At 46.6% G+C, this 24,914-nt stretch overlaps 1 protein-coding gene across 1 annotated transcript; it reads left to right on the top strand.

The window, feature by feature from the left end:
- The first annotated feature begins 5,602 nt into the window (after nucleotides 1–5,602).
- naprt (nicotinate phosphoribosyltransferase) lies at nucleotides 5,603–24,596 on the top strand. Its single transcript, XM_080182710.1, has 3 exons — nucleotides 5,603–5,978; nucleotides 11,090–11,217; nucleotides 24,192–24,596. The coding sequence occupies exons 1-3, from the start codon at nucleotides 5,771–5,773 to the stop codon at nucleotides 24,276–24,278; spliced, it is 423 nt and encodes a 140-aa protein (XP_080038836.1). The 5' UTR covers nucleotides 5,603–5,770; the 3' UTR covers nucleotides 24,279–24,596.
- Nucleotides 24,597–24,914: the final 318 nt, after the last annotated feature.

The raw sequence follows: 24,914 nt of genomic DNA, 5'->3' as shown, positions 1-24,914 counted from the left end.
CACTATCACCATTCTGGGGGCTACCATTGACCAGAAACAACTGGACCAGCCATATAAACACTGTTGCTACCATACCAGGTCAGAGGATAGACATCCTGCAATGAGTAACTCACCTCCTGCAAAGCCAGTCCTCCATCTGAAAGGCACATGTCAGCAGTGTGATGGAATACATTCCCCTTGCCTGGATGGGTGCAGCTCCAACAACACTCCAGAAGCTTGACCCCATTCAGGACAAAGCAACCTGTTTTATTGGCACTCCCACAAACACTCAATCCCTCCACCACTGATGGCAGCCGTGTGTGCCATCTACATGATGTACTGCAGGAGCTCACCAAAGCCCCTTAGGCAGTACCTTCCAAACCCACAACCTCTACAATCGAAAAGGACAAGGGCAGCAGATAAATGGGAACACCGTCACCTGGAGGTTCCCGTCCAAGCCACTCACTATCCTGACTTGGAAATGTGTAACCTTTCTCCACTGTCGCTGGGTCAAAATCCTGGAACTCCCTAATAGCACTGTGGGTGTACCTACACCACATGGACTGCAGTGATTCAAGAAGGCAGCTCACCACCACCTTCTCAAGGGCAACTAAGGATAGGCAATAAATGTTGGCCAGCCAGCGATGCCCATATCCCACAAAAAAATGAATAAAATTTGAAGATAGACTTGTAATGTAGTGAACGTAGCGATACTGAAGGAGTGTTGCACTGTTGGAGGAGCTAGCTTTCAGCTGAGATGATAAACTGAGGTCCCCATTGCTGATTCAGGTGGATGTAAAGATCCTGTGACACGATTACAAAGAGCTGTGGAGATTTCCCTGGAAAATATATAAATCCCAATCAGCATCGCAAAAAATGATTACCTACATTGCTGTTCGTGGCAGCTAGCTGTGTAAAGCCTAGTGATCTCTAAGGTAGGGACATGTTTGGCACAACTTTGTGGGCCGAAGGGCCTGTATTGTGCTGTAGTTTTTTTATGTTTCTAATGTGGCTGCCACAGCCCCTCCTGCTTTACAATCGGAACATCAACAAAACTGGCTGTAAAGTGCTTTGCATTGTCCAGTGGATTTGTGTTGCTCGCAATCATTCAATGTTCACTATCCCTGGTGAGAAATCATTGAAATGAGTGAATCAGAGGATGTTTTAAACAAGGAGCGAGGAGGATGGCATAAAACAAACATGATTACAATCTCTCTGGATCTGGTGTCTGAATGTCTTTGGGCTGTAACTTTCACTGATCAACACACACACACACAAACGCAAAACAATTTACACTGATATAGCACCTACAATGTCATAAGGTTTAGAAGGCTGAGGGGGAATCTTACAGAGACGTATGAGATAATGAAGGGGAAGGATAGGGTCGAGGTAGAGAGATTCTTCCCGCTTAGAAAGGATAGCAGGACTAGAAGGCACAGCCTCAAGATAAGGAGGGGGCAGTTTAGATTGGAGTTGAGGAGGAACTTCTTCACTCAAAGGGTGGTGAATCTCTGGAATTCTCTGCCCGTTGAAGTGGTGGAGGTACCTCGCTAAATATATTTAAGACACGGGTAGATAGGTTTTTGGCAGACAAGGGAATTAAGGGTTATGGGGAGAAAGCGGGAAAGTGGAACTGAGCCACTTCAGATCAGCCATGATCTTATTGAATGGCGGGGCGGGCTCGAGGGGCTAGATGGCCTACTCCTGCTCCTATTTCTTATGTTCTTATAAAACATCCTAAAATGCTTCACAATGGCATTTTCAAACAACATGAGTGATGTGGATGAAGTGAGGGACCTTGGAGTGAATGTCCACAGATCCCTGAAGGTAGCAGGACAGGTGGGTAAGGTGGTTAAAAAGGCAAAGAGAATCCTTTCACTTATTAACCAGGGAATCTATGAATGGTATGCTTTCTCTGTATAGCACACAAGAAACAATACTTTTCACTATAGACTAATACATGTGACAATAATAAATCACCTGATGAAGGAGCAGTGCTCCAAAAGCTCGTGCTACCAAATAAACCTGTTAGACTTTGACCTGGTGTTGTGGAACTTCTTACTTTGCCCACCTCAGTCCCCCAACTTCGCATCAATAATAAACCAAATCAAGGAATAGACGAGAGGAGCAGGGAAGTTAGGCTGGAAATGTATTAAACATTAGTTAGGCCACAACTTGAGCACTGTGTGCAGTTCTGGTCACCTCATTACAGAAAGGATGTCACTGTGTTAGGGAGGGCACAGAGGAGGTTTACAAGGATGTTGCCAGGACTGGGAGCTCACAGCTATGAAGAAAGATTGAAGAGGCTGGGATCGTTCTCCTTGGAACAGAGGAGGCTAAGGGGAGATTAGATGGAGATATACAGAATAGTGAGGGGCTTGGAGAGAATGGATACACAGCTAGCTGCCACAAACAGCAATGTAGGTAATCATTTTTTGCGATGCTGATTGGGATTTATATATTTTCCAGGGAAATCTCCACAGCTCTTTGTAATCATGTCACAGGATCTTTACATCCACCTGAATCAGCAATGGGGACCTCAGTTTATCATCTCAGCTGAAAGCTAAGTCCTCCAGCAGTGCAACACTCCTTCAGAATTGCTATGTTCACTACATTACAAGTCTATCTTCAAATTTTATTCATTTTTTTGTGGGATATGGGCATCGCTGACCAGACAGCATTTATTGCCTATCCTTAGTTGTCCTGTTTACCTTAGCACAGAGGTCAGTGAATTGGGGGGAGGGGGCGAAGATTTAAAGTGATTGGGCAAGAGATTAGAGGGGACATGAGGGCAGGGTTTTCATCCAGAGGGCTGTCTGTAAAGGAGTGGGGTTCTGGAACTCACTGGCTGAAAGGGTAGGAGAGACAGGGACCCTCAACTCATTTAAAAAGCACCTGAATTTGCACCTTGAGTGCTATAACCTGCAGGGATATGGATCAATAATGAAATTAAAATCTTACGCATAGGATCATAGAGATTTACAGCATGGAAACAGCCCCTTCCGCCCAACTTGTCTGCGCTGCCCAGTTTTTACCACTAAACTAGACCCAATTGCCTACATTTTAGTCCATATCTCTCTATACCCATCTTACCCATGTAACTGTCTAAATGCTTTTTAAAAGACAAAATTGTACCCACCTCTACTACTACCTCTGGCAGCTCATTCCAGACACTCACCACCCTCTGTGTGAAAAAATTGTCCCTCTGGATACTTTTGTATCTCTCCGCTCTCACCTTAAACCTATGCCCTCTAGTTTTAGACTCCCCTACCCTTGGGAAAAGATCTAGCTGATCTATGCCCCTCATTATTTTATAGACCTCTAAAAGGTCATCCCTCAGCCTCCTACGCTCCAGAGAAAGAAGCCCCCGTCTCATAGAACCCTACAGTGCAGAAAGAGGCCCTTCGGCCCATCGAGTCTGCACTGAACACAATCCCACCCAGGCCCTACCCCCATATCCCACCCACCAATCCCCCTAACCTACACATCCCTGGACACTAAGGGGCAATTTCTTAGCATGGTCAATCAACCTAACCCGCACATCTTTAGACGGTGGGAGGAAACCAGAGTACCCAGAGGAAACCCACACAGACATGAGGAGAATGTGCAAACTCCACACAGACAGCGACCCAAGCCAGGAATTGAACCCAGGACCCTGGCGCTGTGAAGCAGCAGTGCTAACCACTGTGCTACTGTGCCGACAGTCTATCCAGTCTCTCCTTATAACTCAAGCCATCAAGTCCTGGTAGCATCCTGGTAAATCTTTCCTGTGTTCTTTGATCGAGGTCAGACCATTGGCCTCCCTCCCTTCTTAAACAGGGGTGTTACACTCGCAACTTTCCATTCCTCTGGGACCTTCCCTAACTCCGGTGATTCCTGAAAGATTACCACCAAGGCTTCCATTACCTCCTCAGCAATCTCCTTCAGAACTCTGAGGTGTGGTCCATCTGGTCAGCTCTACTAGTTACATCTTGAAAAAATTCCAGTAGATTTGTCAGGCGTGATTTCCCTTTTGTAAATTCACACTGACTGTCTGATTATACCACTGCCTGCCAAATACTGAGTTATGAAATTTTTGATAATGGCCTCCAGCAACTCATGTTAGGCTCACTGGTCTATGGTTCCCTGTTTTTTTCTCTACTTCCCTTTTGGAATCAGCAATACTGAGACCAGCTTTTCAATTCCAGATTTATTTATTCATTAAATTTAAATTCCACCAGCTGCTGTGGTATGATCTGAACCTGTGTCCCCAGAGCATCAGCCTGGGCCTCTGGATTACTGGTCTCATGACACTGGCACTATGCCACCGTCTGATAAAATGCCCACTAAGCAGAAGGTTGGATCTTTCAGCCTCTCCCTGGTTAGTTGCACCCAGATCTTTTATATCTAAACCTCATTCAGCATCATTTTAACACCAGCCCCTGCAACTTCCCCTTATCCTGACTTGGAATTAAATTGCCGTTCCTTCACTGTCACTGAGTCAAAATCCTGGAACTCCCTCCCTAACAGCACTGTGGGTGTACCTACACTGCGTGGCCTGCAGTGGTTCAGGAAGGCAGCCCACCACCACCTTCTTGAGGGGCAATTAGGGATGGGCAATAAATGTTCATCTATCCACTCACATAAACTTACTTAATTGCGCACACAGGCTAAAGCACACACATACACACATACATACTCACTGACAAACACACGCACACACACACTCACATGTATACACTCAGACACTCACTCACATATACACGCACTCACATATACACAGACACACACACCTGCTCACATATACACACGTACACACTCAACCACAAACACACACATATGTACACACACAAACATAAAACATGCACACACTCGCATACACACACACTCACATATACGCTCACACACACATTAACTGACACCCAGAAACACACGCACACATACACACAGATACTCACCCACAAACACACACACACATATATGCACACAGACATACATGCAAACACACACACATACAACAAAGAGAGAACGTGCCTCCAAAGTAAGGCAAAGACAGTAAAGGCTGTCTGGGGTGTGATGGGTTGAGACAATTTCCAACACAAGGCTGTGTGTAATTTGAGAGGACTATAAGTCCCAGAACTCCGTGTGGGAGAGAGCAGTGCTTTCTTCATGTTCTGCTTCCTGAATCATGACACAGCAAGGAACTTTCAGTTTTGAAAGAATGAGCGAATGTGAGTGAGAGCTGTGTAAACACAGAGTCTGTACGTGTTTGTGAATATGAATGAGAGCTGTGTAGACTGAGAACTTATACACGTTTATGTGTGAGTGCTGTGAGTGTGTGCTGTGAATACTGAAAGCTTGTACGTGTGTGTGTTGTGAATGAGTGAGAGTGTGTGAGTGAGTGCTTGAGTGTGTGTGAGTGAGTGAACGTGTGAGTGAGTGTGTGAATAGTGAGTGAGTGTGTGAATAGTGAGTACGTGAGTGTGTGTCTGTGAGTGAGTGAGTGAGCGTGTGAATGAGTGAATAGTGAGTAAGTGAGTGAGTGAGTGAGTGAATGAGCGAGTGAGTGTGTGTGTGGGTGGGTGGGTGAGTGAGTGTGTGAGTGACAGACTGAGTGAGCGAGTGTGTGAGTGACTGAGTGAGTGAGTGTGTGAGTGACAGACTGAGTGAGCGAGTGTGTGAGTGACAGACTGAGTGAGTGAGTGAGTGAGTGACAGACTGAGTGAGTGAGTGAGTGAGTGACAGACTGAGTGAGTGAGTGCTGCAGCTAGCACAGGGCTGAGTCTCTGCGAGTTCCCATTCGGACTGAAAGATGTTGCGGGACAGTGCAGTGCAACCTCTGCTGACTGATTTCTATCAGTTCACCATGGCATACGGATATTGGAAATGTGGGAGAGAGAACACAATGGCTGTGTTTGAGCTGTATTTCAGAGAGAATCCCCTGGGGGGAGAGTTCACCATTTTCGCTGGCCTTCAGGAATGTCTCCGGTTTCTCTCCAAATTCCAGTTAACTGAGGAAGGTAAACCGTTTAAACTTCATTAAACTTACTGGTGAATCAAAGATCCGCAACAGCATTAGAACATTGTAACTGGGAGTAGGCCATTCAACCCCTCGAACCTGCTCCAGTATTCAATACAATCCTGGCTGATCCATCTCAGCTCCAAGCTCCCCATTCTTCTTATTCATTGGTGGGACATGGGTGTCACCAGCATTTACTGCCCATCCCTAGTTGCCCGAGGGCAGTTGAGAGTCAACCACATCGCTGTGGCTCTGGAGTCACATGTAGGCCAGACCGGGTAAGGATGGCAGATTTCCTTCCCCAAGGACATTAGTAAGTGAGGGGGATTTGTCTGACAATCGACAACGGTTTCATGGTCATCAGTAGATTCCTGAATCCTGTGGTGGGATTCGAACCTGGGTCCCCAGAACATTTGCTGAGTTTGTGGGTTAATAATCTAGTGATAACACCGACTAGGCCATCATCTCTCTTTAACAACCAAAAATCTGTCGATTGCTGTCATAAATACAGGGGCTCCTGCAATCCACCGTACCGCACCCCCCCACAAACTCAGGGTGGAGAATTCCAAAGATTCCCTGATGGAAGAGATTCCTGCCAATTCTTTTTTGTGATGATGGGGAAGGATTCTTCAGGGTTACGGGGAGAAGGCAGGAGACGGGCAGAGGTGAATTGTTCAATCAAGGAGCCTGCACAGACATGACAGGCCGAATGGCCTCACCCTGTGCTGTAAGAATTCAGTGATTCGGTGATTGTTTTGCAGAACCCCCTCCATTCAGTCAGTGAGGGTGACCTCCCCTCCCCCACCCCCCTCACCCACAACCCCCTTCCCCACCAACCCACCCCCTTCCCTTCCCCCCATCCCGAGCTGCAGGTTTTAATTCTCTGCAGAGATCCCAACATGGCCTCTCTGCTGTAGGCTCGGACACCCTATTCCCAGGAAAAGTTTGAGGTACAACGCCTCATCTTTCAACAAGACAATTCCCAGTCTTCCAGGCTCCACATTCAGTGATAACATTCCATAATCTCTAACCTTCTGGATGGAATACTGCTGGTGATGACGCCGTCATTTTCCATTCACACCTTCACCCGGGCACATCCTCTGCTCCTTTACATGTCCCATCACTAAAGGAAAGTCATCTCACACTCCCAGATGGCCATTGACTGATCAGTGATGATTTAACGTGAGGATTACCACACCTCAGGCCAGGGGCAACTTTGAGAAGGCGGGGCCTTCGTGAATAACCTCAGGTGATACGGAAATTGAAGAAGGGAAAGGGTTAATGAATTTCGTACCTAGAATATATCACAAACATAACCCTTCATCATGGCTGATCTTCCCAGGCTTATATTGCTCCTGGCGTTAATGTAAATTACTTGTTCATGTCTTTCATTCTTCAACTCTCATAAAGCCAAATGGTCAGGTGTGAATATAGATGGCCAGGTGTGAATATAGATGGTCAGATGTGAATATAGATGGTCAGGTGTGAATATAGTTGGTCAGGTGTGAATATAGATGGTCAGGTGTGAATATAGATGGTCAGATGTGAATATAGATGGTCAGGTGTGAATATAGATGTTCAGATGTGAATATAGATGGTCAGGTGTGAATATAGTTGGTCAGGTGTGAATATAGATGGTCAGGTGTGAATATAGATGGTCAGATGTGAATATAGATGGTCAGGTGTGAATATAGATGTTCAGATGTGAATATAGATGGTCAGGTGTGAATATAGTTGGTCAGGTGTGAATATAGATGGTCAGGTGTGAATATAGATGGTCAGATGTGAATATAGATGGTCAGGTGTGAATATAGATGGTCAGATGTGAATATAGTTGGTCAGGTGTGAATATAGATGGTCAGGTGTGAATATAGATGGTCAGGTGTGAATATAGATGGTCAGATGTGAATGTAGATGGTCAGATGTGAATATAGATGGTCAGATGTGAATATAGATGGTCAGGTGTGAATATAGTTGGTCAGGTGTGACTATAGATGGTCAGGTGTGTATATAGATGGTCAGATGTGAATATAGATGGTCAGGTGTGAATATAGATGGTCAGATGTGAATATAGATGGTCAGGTGTGAATATAGATGGTCAGGTGTGAATATAGATGGTCAGATGTGAATATAGATGGTCAGGTGTGAATATAGATGGTCAGATGTGAATATAGATGGTCAGGTGTGAATATAGATGGTCAGATGTGAATATAGATGGTCAGGTGTGAATATAGATGTTCAGATGTGAATATAGATGGTCAGGTGTGAATATAGTTGGTCAGGTGTGAATATAGATGGTCAGGTGTGAATATAGATGTTCAGATGTGAATATAGATGGTCAGGTGTGAATATAGATGGTCAGATGTGAATATAGATGGTCAGATGTGAATATAGTTGGTCAGGTGTGAATATAGATGGTCAGATGTGAATATAGATGGTCAGGTGTGAATATAGATGGTCAGGTGTGAATATAGTTGGTCAGGTGTGAATATAGATGGTCAGATGTGAATATAGTTGGTCAGGTGTGAATATAGATGGTCAGATGTGAATATAGATGGTCAGGTGTGAATATAGATGGTCAGGTGTGAATATAGTTGGTCAGGTGTGAATATAGATGGTCAGGTGTGAATATAGTTGGTCAGGTGTGAATATAGATGGTCAGATGTGAATATAGATGGTCAGGTGTGAATATAGTTGGTCAGATGTGAATATAGATGGTCAGATGTGAATATAGATGGTCAGGTGTGAATATAGATGGTCAGGTGTGAATATAGTTGGTCAGGTGTGAGTATAGATGGTCAGGTGTGAATATAGATGGTCAGGTGTGAATATAGATGGTCAGATGTGAATATAGATGGTCAGATGTGAATATAGATGGTCAGGTGTGAATATAGATGGTCAGGTGTGAATATAGTTGGTCAGGTGTGAGTATAGATGGTCAGGTGTGAATATAGATGGTCAGGTGTGAATATAGATGGTCAGATGTGAATATAGATGGTCAGGTGTGAATATAGATGGTCAGATGTGAATATAGATGGTCAGGTGTGAATATAGATGGTCAGATGTGAATATAGATGGTCAGATGTGAATATAGATGGTCAGGTGTGAATATAGATGGTCAGGTGTGAATATAGTTGGTCAGGTGTGAGTATAGATGGTCAGGTGTGAATATAGATGGTCAGGTGTGAATATAGTTGGTCAGGTGTGAGTATAGATGGTCAGGTGTGAATATAGATGGTCAGGTGTGAATATAGATGGTCAGGTGTGAATGTAAAGACAGATGATCAGGTGTGAATGTCATTTTGCAGACATTGCAAACCTGACCTGTTTATGTTAACTGAACATTGTTAAGTTAGCTGCTGTTGGGAAGCCGCGATCACACAAGTAACTTCAAAGACAGATGCTGAAACAGTCGCAGGCGTTGTAATTGGAAACCATAGAAAATTACAGCTCAGAAACAGGCCTTTTGGCCCTTCTTGTCTGTGCCGAACCATTTTTTTGCCTAGTCCCACTGACCTGCACTTGAACCATATCCCTCCACACCCCTCTCATCCATGAACCCGTCCAAGTTTTTCTTAAATGTTAAAAGTGACCCCGCATTTACCACTTTATCCGGCAGCTCATTCCACAGTCCCACCACTCTGCGAGAAGAAGCCCCCCCCCTAATATTCCCTTAAACTTTTCCCCTTTCACCCTTAACCCATGGTTTTTTTCTCCCCTAGCCTCAGTGGAAAAAGCCTGCTTGCATTCACTCTATCTATACCCATCAAAATGTTATACACCTCTATCAAATCTCCCCTCATTCTTCTACGCTAATTGAAGAAGGAAGAGCAAAGATCCTGACCAGAATTGGAAATTTGTATCATGATTGTTACTAAGACTCATGATGTATAAATACCCGCTTGTATTTGTGTTCCATGAGAAGTCTGGCAGTCCACTGTTAGGAACCAGTTCTCCCAAAGCTCTGGAATAAAAGCTAGAGCTTGGAAATAAAAACCACTGTGTTTTGACTCACTAACAGAGGTATTATTTTACCTACAAAAGAACTGAACCCATGCTGTTGGCGTCACTCTGCATCACAAACCAGACGTCCAGCCAACTGAGCTAACCAACCTTCACCAGATATACTTTGCCCTCATTGCCCTGCCATCATTGACTCTGTCCTGTCTTCCACACTGTTACAGACCCTCTCTTTAGTTCCTCCATTTTCCCTACTTCCTTTCATAATCCCAAAATTAAGTTCAGTGATGAGGATGGATTGAAGAGGTTGGGACTGTCCTCCTTGGAGAGAAGAAGGCCAAGAGGGGCTTTGATCGAGATGTTCAAAATCGTGAGGGGGCTGGACAGAGTAGAGAGGGAGAAACTGTTCCGGCTCGGAAAAAGAGCGAGAACGGGAGGGGCACGGATTGAAAGTGATTTGTGAAAGAAGCAACAGTGATGTGAGAGAGAGCAGCGAGTGGGTGGGGTCTGGAATGTGCTGCCTGGAAGTGTGGTGGAGACAGCTTCAGTTGAGACTTTCAAGGGGGCGTTAGATGATTATTGGAATGGAAACCATGTGCAGGGATATGGGGAAAAGGCAGGGAAATGACAGAAGTCATAATGGAGAGCCAGTACAGACTCGATGGGCCAAATGGCCTCCTTCTGTACCTGAACAACACTGTGATTGTGAAAAGCACTTGCTTCAAATCTGTTACATTCCTTCTTCCAGTTCTAACAGAAAGCTAACTTGGTCTTTCCGTTATTCTGTGTTTTTCGTTACCAATGGACGTTTTTTGGACAATGGGTATAGAACCTGGATGGGTAAATGATGCTTCAGCTCAGGTCAGTCCTGAGCTAACTGAATGGTGGACTGGGATCCAATTGTTGGAGGCCTATCAGTGATTATAGACTAGTCAAGCTGGTTAGTTATCACCAGGCCACTTGGTGACTCTGGGTTAACGGGCACTGACCTGGTAATGATTGGGACGGTGGGTGTGGGCAGGGTAGAGAACAGTAATCTCCAGCCTGGAGCACTGCTCAGGGTCAGTCCTGGGGGTGAACCCGGAGACACAACGCAAACTCCTGCCTCATCTCTTCAGTCTCAAACTCTTCCTTTTCTGCTCCTTCCTGCAGATATCCAGTTTCTGCAGTCTGTTCTCCCCCCTACAACAGAAGAGGGATTCTACAAATACCTACGCAGCATTGACACATCGACAGTCACCCTGAGAGCTGTGCCTGAGGGGTCAGTTGTCTTTCCAAAGGTAAGGGAGGGCGAAAAACAGCCAAACAGCCAGAATGTTCCTGTTCCTGTTTTCCTGTTTGTTTCAGTCTGTGTGTGCCTTTGTCTGTGTGTTGTGCATGTGTGTGTGTGTGTGTGTGTGTGTGTGTGCGAGTGCATGTGTGTATATGTGCACCTGTGTGTCTGTGTGCATGTGTGTGTGCATGTGTTTCTGTGGATCTGTGTGTGTGTGTGTGTGTGTGTGTGTTTGTGCAGAAAAATGGTCCCCTCACATTTTTCTCAATTTCAGCGAATACAGACCCAGTAAATGCAGCCTACTCCTGTTTCTTGTTTCTATGTAAACTCCCCTGGGACGACAATCAGCCTGGTAAACCTTCACTGCATGTCCTCCACGGCAGGTACAGCCTTTCTTAGATAAGGAGGCCAAAACTGTACACTATGTTCCAAATGTGGTCAAACCAAGACCCTGTACAGCTGCAGTAAGACATTCTTGATCCTATATGGTGAAATACATGCAACTATTTAGGTTCTCCCATGTTTCCGAGTAGAGCTTAGATTAGGCTGATTGACAGAGACAAAGTCATGTGATTAATAGAAGAGGTAAGCTTATAGGAAAGCAAGTATTTCAGTTTCATTTTAGAGGTAAGCTTGTAGGAAAGCAAGTGTTTCAGTTTCATTTTAGAAATACAAGCAGTTGCTGCCTGGGCTGCCAGAAGAAACAGGTGTCTCTCTCTCTGTCTCTCTCTCGCTCTCCAGAGGTGTTCTGAAAGCTCCATGACTGTGAACCTAGGATAAGCAAATATGCCTGTGTTTTGCTAACAAATTATAAATAGAAGTTTGAGTCTATAAGAGAAATATTGCTTGATTGGAACTGATAATGATAACTTAGCAGTTAAGAATTGTATCTTGTCATGTTTAAGTATTGATCAATTGTTAAAGATTAAACTAATTCATTTGTTATAGTTAAACTGTGCTGTTAATAAAGTTAGTTTTGATAAAAGGTTTCCAGTTTGTCAGTAGAATGACACCTGGAGTGAAACATCTTATCCTTGCATTAACGCCAAAGTAGAAAATTGTAGGGGTTTAATCTAGCTTCATAATATACCTTGGAGCTTCTGATCTGGTGACCTAACAGTTTGTAATGGGACGTTGGAATATACTAACTATTTGGCCCAGGGAGGAAATCAGACCTATGGCCCTTCAGGTGAGATCGTTACTGTGTTCCTTTGTCTTTATGGGAGATGGAAATTAGTCTTTGGATGGATTTAGAAGTACCTGGTTTGGGAACACAGGGATGGATTCCATGTCCCTCAGGGAAACATCCTGCAGCCATTCCTATCAGTGGCTAACTGTACGTTCTCAGCCATCTTTGGGATGTGTGCCCATTTTAAAATGTAAAACTCCAGTCATTTTTAAAGTCCAGTTTTCCTGTGTATAATTCCATAGCCGTTTCTCTGTCACTGGAACAATGAAACAGAAAGTTGGAGTCTCACTCCAGAGACACAAACAAAATTTCCAGTATCAGTATTGAGGGAGTGCTACACTGCCAGATGTGCTGCCTTTTGAGATGAGATATTAAACTAGTCTGCCCTCTCAGGTAGATGTAAGGGACTTGATGAGCAGGGGAGACATCCTTGCTGGAATCATTGAATCCCTGCAGTACAGAAGGAGGCCATTCAGCCCATCAAGTTTGTACTGACCACCTAGACCCTATTCCCATAACCGTCATTTATCCTGCTAATTCTCCTGAGACTAGGGTCAATTTAGCATGGCCAATAAACCTTCCTGCACATCTTTGGACTGGGGGAAGAAACCGGAGCACCAGGAGGAAACCCACGCAGACACGGGGAGAACGTGCAAACTCCACACAGACAGTGGCCCAAGCCAGGAATGGAACCTGGGTTCCTGGCACTGTGAGGCAGCAGTGCTAACCACTGCGCTACTGTGCTATAGTGGCGGCAGGGAGATAACAGTAGCCTTGAAAAGAGAATTGGGTAAATACCTAAAGCAGCAAAAAAAACTGGATGGATGTGGGGGAAGAGTGGGGAAGTGCTGTTGGATAGAACTAGCACAAACCTGATGGGCCAAACGGCCTTTATCTGTGCTGGATGATTCAATGATTTCCTTATACATTGGCTGAAATCCTCCATCCTGGTTCGAGGCTGGGATCTTCCGGAGCCGCTGACAGTGAATGGACTTTTGACGGGAATGCCACATTTTCACAAATGAGATCAGAGAATCCTGCCCATTATCTGCTTCGCTTTTCCATATTCCTTTTTCCCATTCAGATCATTCCCCTTTCAGTGGGGAGGTGATGGCCGAGTGGTATTATCACTAGACTATAAATCCAGAAGCTCAGCTAATGTTCTGGGAACCCGCGTTCGAATCCTGCCACGGCAGACGGTGGAATTTGTATTCAATTAAAAAAAAAGATATTAGGAATCGACTGATGATGATTGTTGGGAGGTTAATTATTGATTAATTGATATAATAATTAATAAGAGAATCAGGAGTGCTGGAGAATTGGGATGAGAAAAATATCAACCATAATTGAATGGTGGAGCGTATTTGAGTGGCTTAATTCTGCTCCTAAGTCTCATGGTCTAAAAACCTATCTGGATCACTGATGTCTTTTAGGGAAGGAAATCTGCCATCCTTACCTGGCCTGGCCTACATGTGACTGCAGAGCCACAGCAATGTGGTCAACCACCAGGAGGGGGCAATAAATGCTGGTCAGCCAGCGAGGCCCATGTCTAATGAACGAAGGAAAAAAGACTCCCCACTGCACTCTCCATACTCCTCATGATGGACTTTGGTATCGTTAGTCTGGTTTACCACATTCCACACTTTGCATTTCAGTTTTGTTTGTTTGGAACTTGGATGTCCTCCCCATGATAGAAATATATTGATTTAATGATGTTTTGACCTGTTGGCGAACTTCCTTGCCCAGTTACTGTGGTCCGGTTCCTACTTACTCTCCTAAATATTTACCCAGTGCCCTGACCTTGAACTCAGTGTTGTCTGTTGCGGTTGGCAGTGCACTTGGCCACGGTGTGGCTGCAATAACATCCAATGTTGGGGACAGGTCACACGGACTAGGACAGTGTTACCGAGTATCAAAGATTAAGCCATGATCTAAATGACATTTTAAACATGAGATTGGGGGGTAGATAGAGGGAGATTATGTCTACTGGTGGGGGACGATATTGTTTAACTAACAGCAAGGCTGTTTAGGGATTCAGTCTTTCAACAATGAACAATAGATATCTGTAACTCCCGCCTGTAAAACCTGCTACAGACAGGGCTCAATATAAATTTTGAAAACATTGATAGATTTTTCTTCCTCCAGAACATTAATCAAGAAGGAAATATAATACAGATAGCCCAATTAAGCAAAACTTCCCATACATCAACTCTGTCAGCCTGTGTGACGGGGTTAATGTGTGAATCTGTCGGTGTGTGACGGGGTTAATGTGTGAATCTGTCGGTGTGTGACGGGGTTAATGTGTGAATCTGTCGGTGTGTGACGGGGTTAATGTGTGAATCTGTCACTATGTGACGGGGTTAATGTGTGAATCCGTCGGTGTGTGACGGGGTTAATGTGTGAATCTGTCGGTGTGTGACGGGGTTAATGTGTGAATCTGTCACTATGTGACGGGGTTAATGTGTGAATCCGTCAGTGTGTGACGGGGTTAATGTGTGAATCTGTCAGTGTGTGACGGGGTTAATGTGTGAATCTGTCAGTGTGTGACGGGGTTAATGTGTGAATCTGTCGGTGTGTGACGGGGTTAATGTGTGAATCCGTCGGTGTGTGACGGGGTTAATGTGTGAATCTGTCAGTGTGTGACGGGGTTAATGTGTGAATCTGTCAGTGTGTGACGGGGTCAATGTGTGAATCTGTCAGTGTGTGACGGGGTTAATGTGTGAATCCGTCGGTGTGTGACGGGGTTAATGTGTGAATCTGTCAGTGTGTGACGGGGTTAATGTGTGAATCTGTCAGTGTGTGACGGGGTTAATGTGTGAATCTGTCAGTGTGTGACGGGGTTAATGTGTGAATCTGTCAGTGTGTGACGGGGTTAATGTGTGAATCTGTCAGTGTGTGACGGGGTTAATGTGTGAATCCGTCAGTGTGTGACGGGGTTAATGTGTGAATCCGTCGGTGTGTGACGGGGTTAATGTGTGAATCCGTCAGTGTGTGACGGGGTTAATGTGTGAATCCGTCAGTGTGTGACGGGGTTAATGTGTGAATCCGTCAGTGTGTGACGGGGTTAATGTGTGAATCTGTCAGTGTGTGACGGGGTTAATGTGTGAATCTGTCGGTGTGTGACGGGGTTAATGTGTGAATCTGTCGGTGTGTGACGGGGTTAATGTGTGAATCTGTCCGTGTGTGACGGGGTTAATGTGTGAATCTGTCGGTGTGTGACGGGGTTAATGTGTGAATCTGTCGGTGTGTGACGGGGTTAATGTGTGAATCAGTCAATGTGTGACGGGGTTAATGTGTGAATCCGTCAGTGTGTGACGGGGTTAATGTGTGAATCTGTCAGTGTGTGACGGGGTTAATGTGGGAATCTGTCAGTGTGTGACGGGGTTAATGTGTGAATCTGTCAGTGTGTGACGGGGTCAATGTGTGAATCTGTCAGTGTGTGACGGGGTTAATGTGTGAATCTGTCAGTGTGTGACGGGGTTAATGTGTGAATCTGTCAGTGTGTGACGGGGTTAATGTGTGAATCCGTCGGTGTGTGACGGGGTTAATGTGTGAATCCGTCGGTGTGTGACGGGGTTAATGTGTGAATCTGTCCGTGTGACGGGGTTAATGTGTGAATCTGTCCGTGTGTGACGGGGTTAATGTGTGAATCCGTCGGTGTGTGACGGGGTTAATGTGTGAATCTGTCAGTGTGTGACGGGGTTAATGTGTGAATCCGTCGGTGTGTGACGGGGTTAATGTGTGAATCTGTCCGTGTGTGACGGGGTTAATGTGTGAATCCGTCGGTGTGTGACGGGGTTAATGTGTGAATCTGTCAGTGTGTGACGGGGTTAATGTGTGAATCTGTCAGTGTGTGACGGGGTTAATGTGTGAATCTGTCAGTGTGTGACGGGGTTAATGTGTGAATCTGTCAATGTGTGACGGGGTTAATGTGTGAATCCGTCAGTGTGTGACGGGGTTAATGTGTGAATCCGTCGGTGTGTGACGGGGTTAATGTGTGAATCTGTCAGTGTGTGACGGGGTTAATGTGTGAATCTGTCAGTGTGTGACGGGGTTAATGTGTGAATCTGTCAGTGTGTGACGGGGTTAATGTGTGAATCCGTCAGTGTGTGACGGGGTTAATGTGTGAATCTGTCGGTGTGTGACGGGGTTAATGTGTGAATCTGTCAGTGTGTGACGGGGTTAATGTGTGAATCCGTCAGTGTGTGACGGGGTTAATGTGTGAATCTGTCAGTGTGTGACGGGGTTAATGTGTGAATCTGTCACTATGTGACAGGGTTAATGTGTGAATCTGTCAGTGTGTGACGGGGTTAATGTGTGAATCTGTCAGTGTGTGACGGGGTTAATGTGTGAATCTGTCAGTGTGTGACGGGGTTAATGTGTGAATCCGTCAGTGTGTGACGGGGTTAATGTGTGAATCTGTCGGTGTGTGACGGGGTTAATGTGTGAATCTGTCAGTGTGTGACGGGGTTAATGTGTGAATCCGTCAGTGTGTGACGGGGTTAATGTGTGAATCTGTCAGTGTGTGACGGGGTTAATGTGTGAATCTGTCACTATGTGACAGGGTTAATGTGTGAATCTGTCAGTGTGTGACGGGGTTAATGTGTGAATCTGTCGGTGTGTGACGGGGTTAATGTGTGAATCTGTCGGTGTGTGACGGGGTTAATGTGTGAATCTGTCGGTGTGTGACGGGGTTAATGTGTGAATCTGTCACTGTGTGACGGGGTTAATGTGTGAATCTGTCAGTGTGTGACGGGGTTAATGTGTGAATCTGTCACTGTGTGACGGGGTTAATGTGTGAATCTGTCAGTGTGTGACGGGGTTAATGTGTGAATCTGTCAGTGTGTGACGGGGTTAATGTGTGAATCTGTCACTGTGTGACGGGGTTAATGTGTGAATCTGTCAGTGTGTGATGGGGTTAATGTGTGAATCCGTCGGTGTGTGACGGGGTTAATGTGTGAATCCGTCGGTGTGTGACGGGGTTAATGTGTGAATCTGTCACTGTGTGACGGGGTTAATGTGTGAATCTGTCACTATGTGACGGGGTTAATGTGTGAATCCGTCGGTGTGTGACGGGGTTAATGTGTGAATCTGTCAGTGTGTGACGGGGTTAATGTGTGAATCTGTCAGTGTGTGATGGGGTTAATGTGTGAATCTGTCAGTGTGTGACGGGGTTAATGTGTGAATCTGTCAGTGTGTGATGGGGTTAATGTGTGAATCTGTCAGTGTGTGACGGGGTTAATGTATGAATCTGTCAGTGTGTGACGGGGTTAATGTGTGAATCCGTCGGTGTGTGACGGGGTTAATGTGTGAATCTGTCAGTGTGTGACGGGGTTAATGTGTGAATCCGTCAGTGTGTGACGGGGTTAATGTGTGAATCTGTCGGTGTGTGACGGGGTTAATGTGTGAATCTGTCAGTGTGTGACGGGGTTAATGTGTGAATCCGTCGGTGTGTGACGGGGTTAATGTGTGAATCTGTCACTGTGTGACGGGGTTAATGTGTGAATCTGTCAGTGTGTGACGGGGTTAATGTGTGAATCCGTCGGTGTGTGACGGGGTTAATGTGTGAATCTGTCAGTGTGTGACGGGGTTAATGTGTGAATCTGTCGGTGTGTGACGGGGTTAATGTGTGAATCTGTCAGTGTGTGACGGGGTTAATGTGTGAATCCGTCGGTGTGTGATGGGGTTAATGTGTGAATCCGTCGGTGTGTGATGGGGTTAATGTGTGAATCCGTCGGTGTGTGACGGGGTTAATGTGTGAATCTGTCAGTGTGTGACGGGGTTAATGTGTGAATCCGTCGGTGTGTGATGGGGTTAATGTGTGAATCCGTCGGTGTGTGACGGGGTCAATGTGTGAATCTGTCAGTGTGTGACGGGGTTAATGTGTGAATCTGTCACTGTGTGACGGGGTTAATGTGTGAATCGGTCACTGTGTGACGGGGTTAATGTGTGAATCCGTCGGTGTATGACGGGGTTAATGTGTGAATCTGTCACTGTGTGACGGGGTTAATGTGTGAATCGGTCGGCGTGTGACGGGGTTAATGTGTGAATCCGTCAGTGTGTGACGGGGTTAATGTGTGAATCTGTCAGTGTGTGACGGGGTTAATGTGTGAATCCGTCCGTGTGTGACGGGGTTAATGTGTGAATCTGTCAGTGTGTGACGGGGTTAATGTGTGAATCCGTCAGTGTGTGACGGGGTTAAAGTTTGATTCCGTCGGTGTGTGACGGGGTTAATGTGTGAATCCGTCGGTGTATGACGGGGTTAATGTGTGAATCCGTCAGTGTGTGACAGGGTTAATGTGTGAATCCGTCAGTGTGTGACGGGGTTAAAGTTTGATTCCGTCGGTGTGTGACGGGGTTAATGTGTGAATCCGTCGGTGTGTGACGGGTTTAATGTGTGAATCCGTCGGTGTGTGACGGGGTTAATGTGTGAATCCGTCGGTGTGTGACGGGGTTAATGTGTGAATCCGTCAGTGTGTGACGGGGTTAATGTGTGAATCCGTCAGTGTGTGACGGGGTTAAAGTTTGATTCCGTCGGTGTGTGACGGGGTTAATGTGTGAATCCGTCAGTGTGTGACGGGGTTAAAGTTTGATTCCGTCGGTGTGTGACGGGGTTAATGTGTGAATCTGTCGGTGTGTGACGGGGTTAATGTGTGAATCCGTCGGTGTGTGACGGGGTTAATGTGTGAATCCGTCAGTGTGTGACGGGGTTAAAGTTTGATTCCGTCGGTGTGTGACGGGGTTAATGTGTGAATCCGTCAGTGTGTGACGGGGTTAATGTGTGAATCTGTCAGTGTGTGACGGGGTTAATGTGTGAATCTGTCAGTGTGTGACAGGGTTAATGTGTGAATCCGTCGGTGTGTGACGGGGTTAATGTGTGAATCCGTCGGTGTGTGACGGGGTTAATGTGTGAATCCGTCAGTGTGTGACGGGGTTAATGTGTGAATCTGTCAGTGTGTGACGGGGTTAATGTGTGAATCCGTCGGTGTGTAATGGGGTTAATGTGTGAATCTGTCGGTGTGTGACGGGGTTAATGTGTGAATCTGTCAGTGTGTGACAGGGTTAATGTGTGAATCCGTCAGTGTGTGACGGGGTTAATGTGTGAATCCGTCGGTGTGTGACAGGGTTAATGTGTGAATCCGTCAGTGTGTGACGGGGTTAAAGTTTGATTCCGTCGGTGTGTGACGGGGTTAATGTGTTAATCCGTCAGTGTGTGACGGGGTTAATGTGTGAATCCGTCGGTGTGTGACGGGGTTAATGTGTGAATCCGTCAGTGTGTGACGGGGTTAATGTGTGAATCCGTCAGTGTGTGACGGGGTTAATGTGTGAATCCGTCGGTGTGTGACGGGGTTAATGTGTGAATCCGTCAGTGTGTGACGGGGTTAATGTGTGAATCCGTCGGTGTGTGACGGGGTTAATGTGTGAATCCGTCAGTGTGTGACGGGGTTAATGTGTGAATCCGTCGGTGTGTGACGGGGTTAATGTGTTAATCCGTCAGTGTGTGACGGGGTTAATGTGTGAATCCGTCGGTGTGTGACGGGGTTAATGTGTGAATCCGTCAGTGTGTGACGGGGTTAATGTGTGAATCCGTCGGTGTGTGACAGGGTTAATGTGTGAATCCGTCAGTGTGTGACGGGGTTAAAGTTTGATTCCGTCGGTGTGTGACGGGGTTAATGTGTGAATCCGTCGGTGTGTGACAGGGTTAAAGTTTGATTCCGTCAGTGTGTGACGGGGTTAATGTGTGAATCCGTCAGTGTGTGACGGGGTTAAAGTTTGATTCCGTCGGTGTGTGACGGGGTTAATGTGTGAATCCGTCAGTGTGTGACGGGGTTAATGTGTGAATCCGTCGGTGTGTGACGGGGTTAATGTGTGAATCCGTCAGTGTGTGACGGGGTTAATGTGTGAATCCGTCGGTGTGTGACAGGGTTAATGTGTGAATCCGTCAGTGTGTGACGGGGTTAAAGTTTGATTCCGTCGGTGTGTGACGGGGTTAATGTGTGAATCCGTCGGTGTGTGACAGGGTTAAAGTTTGATTCCGTCAGTGTGTGACGGGGTTAATGTGTGAATCCGTCAGTGTGTGACGGGGTTAAAGTTTGATTCCGTCGGTGTGTGACGGGGTTAATGTGTGAATCCGTCGGTGTGTGACAGGGTTAAAGTTTGATTCCGTCAGTGTGTGACGGGGTTAATGTGTGAATCCGTCGGTGTGTGACAGGGTTAAAGTTTGATTCCGTCAGTGTGTGACGGGGTTAATGTGTGAATCCGTCAGTGTGTGACGGGGTTAAAGTTTGATTCCGTCGGTGTGTGACGGGGTTAATGTGTGAATCTGTCAGTGTGTGACGGGGTTAATGTGTGAATCTGTCAGTGTGTGACGGGGTTAATGTGTGAATCCGTCGGTGTGTGACGGGGTTAATGTGTGAATCTGTCACTATGTGACGGGGTTAATGTGTGAATCCGTCGGTGTGTGACGGGGTTAATGTGTGAATCCGTCGGTGTATGACGGGGTTAATGTGTGAATCCGTCGGTGTGTGACGGGGTTAATGTGTGAATCCGTCGGTGTGTGACGGGGTTAATGTGTGAATCCGTCGGTGTGTGACGGGGTTAATGTGTGAATCTGTCAGTGTGTGACGGGGTTAATGTATGAATCCGTCGGTGTGTGACGGGGTTAATGTGTGAATCCGTCGGTGTGTGACGGGGTTAATGTGTGAATCCATCGGTGTGTGACGGGGCTAATGTGTGAATCCGTCGGTGTGTGACGGGGTTAATGTGTGAATCCGTCAGTGTGTGACGGGGTTAATGTGTGAATCCGTCGGTGTGTGACGGGGTTAATGTGTGAATCCGTCGGTGTGTGAAGGGGTTAATGTGTGAATCCGTCGGTGTGTGACGGGGTTAATGTGTGAATCCGTCGGTGTGTGACGGGATTAATGTGTGAATCCGTCGGTGTGTGACGGGGTTAATGTGTGAATCCGTCGGTGTGTGACGGGATTAATGTGTGAATCCGTCGGTGTGTGACGGGGTTAATGTGTGAATCCGTCGGTGTGTGACGGGGTTAATGTGTGAATCCGTCGGTGTGTGACGGGGTTAATGTGTGAATCTGTCAGTGTGTGACGGGGTTAATGTGTGAATCCGTCGGTGTGTGACGGGGTTAATGTGTGAATCCGTCGGTGTGTGACGGGGTTATTGTGTGAATCTGTCAGTGTGTGACGGGGTTAATGTGTGAATCTGTCGGTGTGTGACGGGGTTAATGTGTGAATCCGTCGGTGTGTGACGGGGTTAATGTGTGAATCTGTCACTGTGTGACGGGGTTAATGTGTGAATCCGTCGGTGTGTGACGGGGTTAATGTGTGAATCCGTCGGTGTGTGACGGGGTTAATGTGCGAATCCGTCGGTGTGTGACGGGGTTAATGTGTGAATCCGTCAGTGTGTGACGGGGTTAATGTGTGAATCCGTCGGTGTGTGACGGGGTTATTGTGTGAATCCGTCGGTGTGTGACGGGGTTAATGTGTGAATCCGTCAGTGTGTGACGGGGTTAATGTGTGAATCTGTCAGTGTGTGACGGGGTTAATGTGTGAATCCGTCGGTGTGTGACGGGGTTAATGTGTGAATCTGTCACTGTGTGACGGGGTTAATGTGTGAATCTGTCAGTGTGTGACGGGGTTAATGTGTGAATCTGTCAGTGTGTGACGGGGTTAATGTGTGAATCCGTCAGTGTGTGACGGGGTTAATGTGTGAATCTGTCAGTGTGTGACGGGGTTAATGTGTGAATCTGTCACTGTGTGACGGGGTTAATGTGTGAATCTGTCAGTGTGTGACGGGGTTAATGTGTGAATCCGTCAGTGTGTGACGGGGTTAATGTGTGAATCTGTCACTGTGTGACGGGGTTAATGTGTGAATCTGTCAGTGTGTGACGGGGTTAATGTGTGAATCCGTCAGTGTGTGACGGGGTTAATGTGTGAATCTGTCAGTGTGTGACGGGGTTAATGTGTGAATCTGTCGGTGTGTGACGGGGTTAATGTGTGAATCCGTCGGTGTGTGACGGGGTTAATGTGTGAATCTGTCACTGTGTGACGGGGTTAATGTGTGAATCTGTCAGTGTGTGACGGGGTTAATGTGTGAATCTGTCAGTGTGTGACGGGGTTATTGTGTGAATCTGTCAGTGTGTGACGGGGTGAATGTGTGAATCTGTCGGTGTGTGACGGGGTTAATGTGTGAATCCGTCGGTGTGTGACGGGGTTAATGTGTGAATCTGTCACTGTGTGACGGGGTTAATGTGTGAATCTGTCAGTGTGTGACGGGGTTAATGTGTGAATCTGTCAGTGTGTGACGGGGTTAATGTGTGAATCCGTCAGTGTGTGACGAGGTTAATGTGTGAATCTGTCAGTGTGTGACGGGGTTAATGTGTGAATCTGTCACTGTGTGACGGGGTTAATGTGTGAATCTGTCAGTGTGTGACGGGGTTAATGTGTGAATCCGTCAGTGTGTGACGGGGTTAATGTGTGAATCTGTCACTGTGTGACGGGGTTAATGTGTGAATCTGTCAGTGTGTGACGGGGTTAATGTGTGAATCCGTCAGTGTGTGACGGGGTTAATGTGTGAATCTGTCAGTGTGTGACGGGGTGAATGTGTGAATCTGTCGGTGTGTGACGGGGTTAATGTGTGAATCCGTCGGTGTGTGACGGGGTTAATGTGTGAATCCGTCGGTGTGTGACGGGGTTAATGTGTGAATCCGTCGGTGTGTGACGGGGTTAATGTGTGAATCTGTCAGTGTGTGACGGGGTTAATGTGTGAATCTGTCGGTGTGTGACGGGGTTAATGTGTGAATCCGTCGGTGTGTGACGGGGTTAATGTGTGAATCTGTCGGTGTGTGACGGGGTTAATGTGTGAATCTGTCAGTGTGTGACGGGGTTAATGTGTGAATCCGTCGGTGTGTGACGGGGTTAATGTGCGAATCCGTCGGTGTGTGACGGGGTTAATGTGTGAATCCGTCGGTGTGTGACGGGGTTAATGTGTGAATCCGTCGGTGTGTGACGGGGTTAATGTGCGAATCTGTCGGTGTGTGACGGGGTTAATGTGTGAATCCGTCGGTGTGTGACGGGGTTAATGTGCGAATCCGTCGGTGTGTGACGGGGTTAATGTGCGAATCCGTCGGTGTGTGACGGGGTTAATGTGTGAATCTGTCACTGTGTGACGGGGTTAATGTGTGAATCCGTCGGTGTGTGACGGGGTTAATGTGCGAATCCGTCGGTGTGTGACGGGGTTAATGTGCGAATCCGTCGGTGTGTGACGGGGTTAATGTGTGAATCTGTCGGTGTGTGACGGGGTTAATGTGTGAATCCGTCGGTGTGTGACGGGGTTAATGTGTGATTCTGTCGGTGTGTGACGGGGTTAATGTGCGAATCCGTCGGTGTGTGACGGGGTTAATGTGTGAATCTGTCAGTGTGTGACGGGGTTAATGTGTGAATCCGTCGGTGTGTGACGGGGTTAATGTGCGAATCCGTCGGTGTGTGACGGGGTTAATGTGTGAATCTGTCGGTGTGTGACGGGGTTAATGTGTGAATCCGTCGGTGTGTGACGGGGTTAATGTGTGAATCTGTCGGTGTGTGACGGGGTTAATGTGTGAATCCGTCGGTGTGTGACGGGGTTAATGTGTGAATCTGTCAGTGTGTGATGGGGTTAATGTGTGAATCCGTCAGTGTGTGACGGGGTTAATGTGTGAATCTGTCGGTGTGTGACGGGGTTAATGTGTGAATCCGTCGGTGTGTGACGGGGTTAATGTGTGATTCTTTCTCCCCCAGGTTGCTCTGTTGGAGGTTGAGGGTCCTCTGGCCATTGTTCAGCTTCTGGAAACCCCGCTGCTCACTTTGGTGAATTATGCCAGGTGAGGGAGTGAGTCCGGTCCAAACGCTGTTTCATTTCTGTCGTTTTATTGGATCTTTCTGAATTCACGGAGACAGTCACATGATCACATTTTCCCATGGCTACAGTGAATGCACAGTCACTAATGGCTCAGTGGTTAACACTGCTTCCTCACAGCACCTGGGACGCTGGTTCGATTCCTGGCTCGGGATACTGTCTGTGCGGAGACTGCACATTCTCCCCGTCTCTGCATGGGTTTCCTCCGGGTGCTCCGATTTCCTCCCACAGTCTGAAAGACGTACTGTGCTAAATTCTCCCACAGTGTATCTGAATAGGCGCCAGCAACTAGGGGATTTTCACAGTAACTTCATTGCGGTGTTAATGTAAGACTACTTGTGACATGAATAAATAAACTTTGATATTCATCCTGAATTAACATCACTGGAAGACAGATTATCTGATCGTTCTCACATGGCTGTTTGTGGGAGTTTATTACACTTCGTAAGATGCTTTGGGAAGGCTGTGTGTTCTGATAGGTTCTTTTTCATTAGAATCATAGATTTTCTCCAGTGCAAAAGGAGGCCATTTGGCCATCTAGCCTGCACTGACCAGCATCCCCACCCAGCCACTATCCCCATAACCTCATGTACTTACCTTGCTAA

This window comes from Carcharhinus amblyrhynchos, unplaced genomic scaffold (assembly GCF_965287045.1).
Source record: "Carcharhinus amblyrhynchos unplaced genomic scaffold, sCarAmb.v2.hapA scaffold_81, whole genome shotgun sequence".
Lineage (NCBI taxonomy): Eukaryota > Metazoa > Chordata > Chondrichthyes > Carcharhiniformes > Carcharhinidae > Carcharhinus > Carcharhinus amblyrhynchos.
Note: the sequence above shows the minus strand (reverse complement) of the source record. Positions and strands in the feature narration are given on the sequence as shown.

Coding starts and splice junctions, on each gene's coding strand:
- naprt (XM_080182710.1), top strand. CDS start 5,771: ATGTTGCGGGACAGTGCAGTGCAACCTCTGCTGACTGATTTCTATCAG. Junction 5,979..11,089: donor ATTCCAGTTAACTGAGGAAG/GTAAACCGTTTA, acceptor TCCTTCCTGCAG/ATATCCAGTTTCTGCAGTCT. Junction 11,218..24,191: donor GGTCAGTTGTCTTTCCAAAG/GTAAGGGAGGGC, acceptor TTTCTCCCCCAG/GTTGCTCTGTTGGAGGTTGA.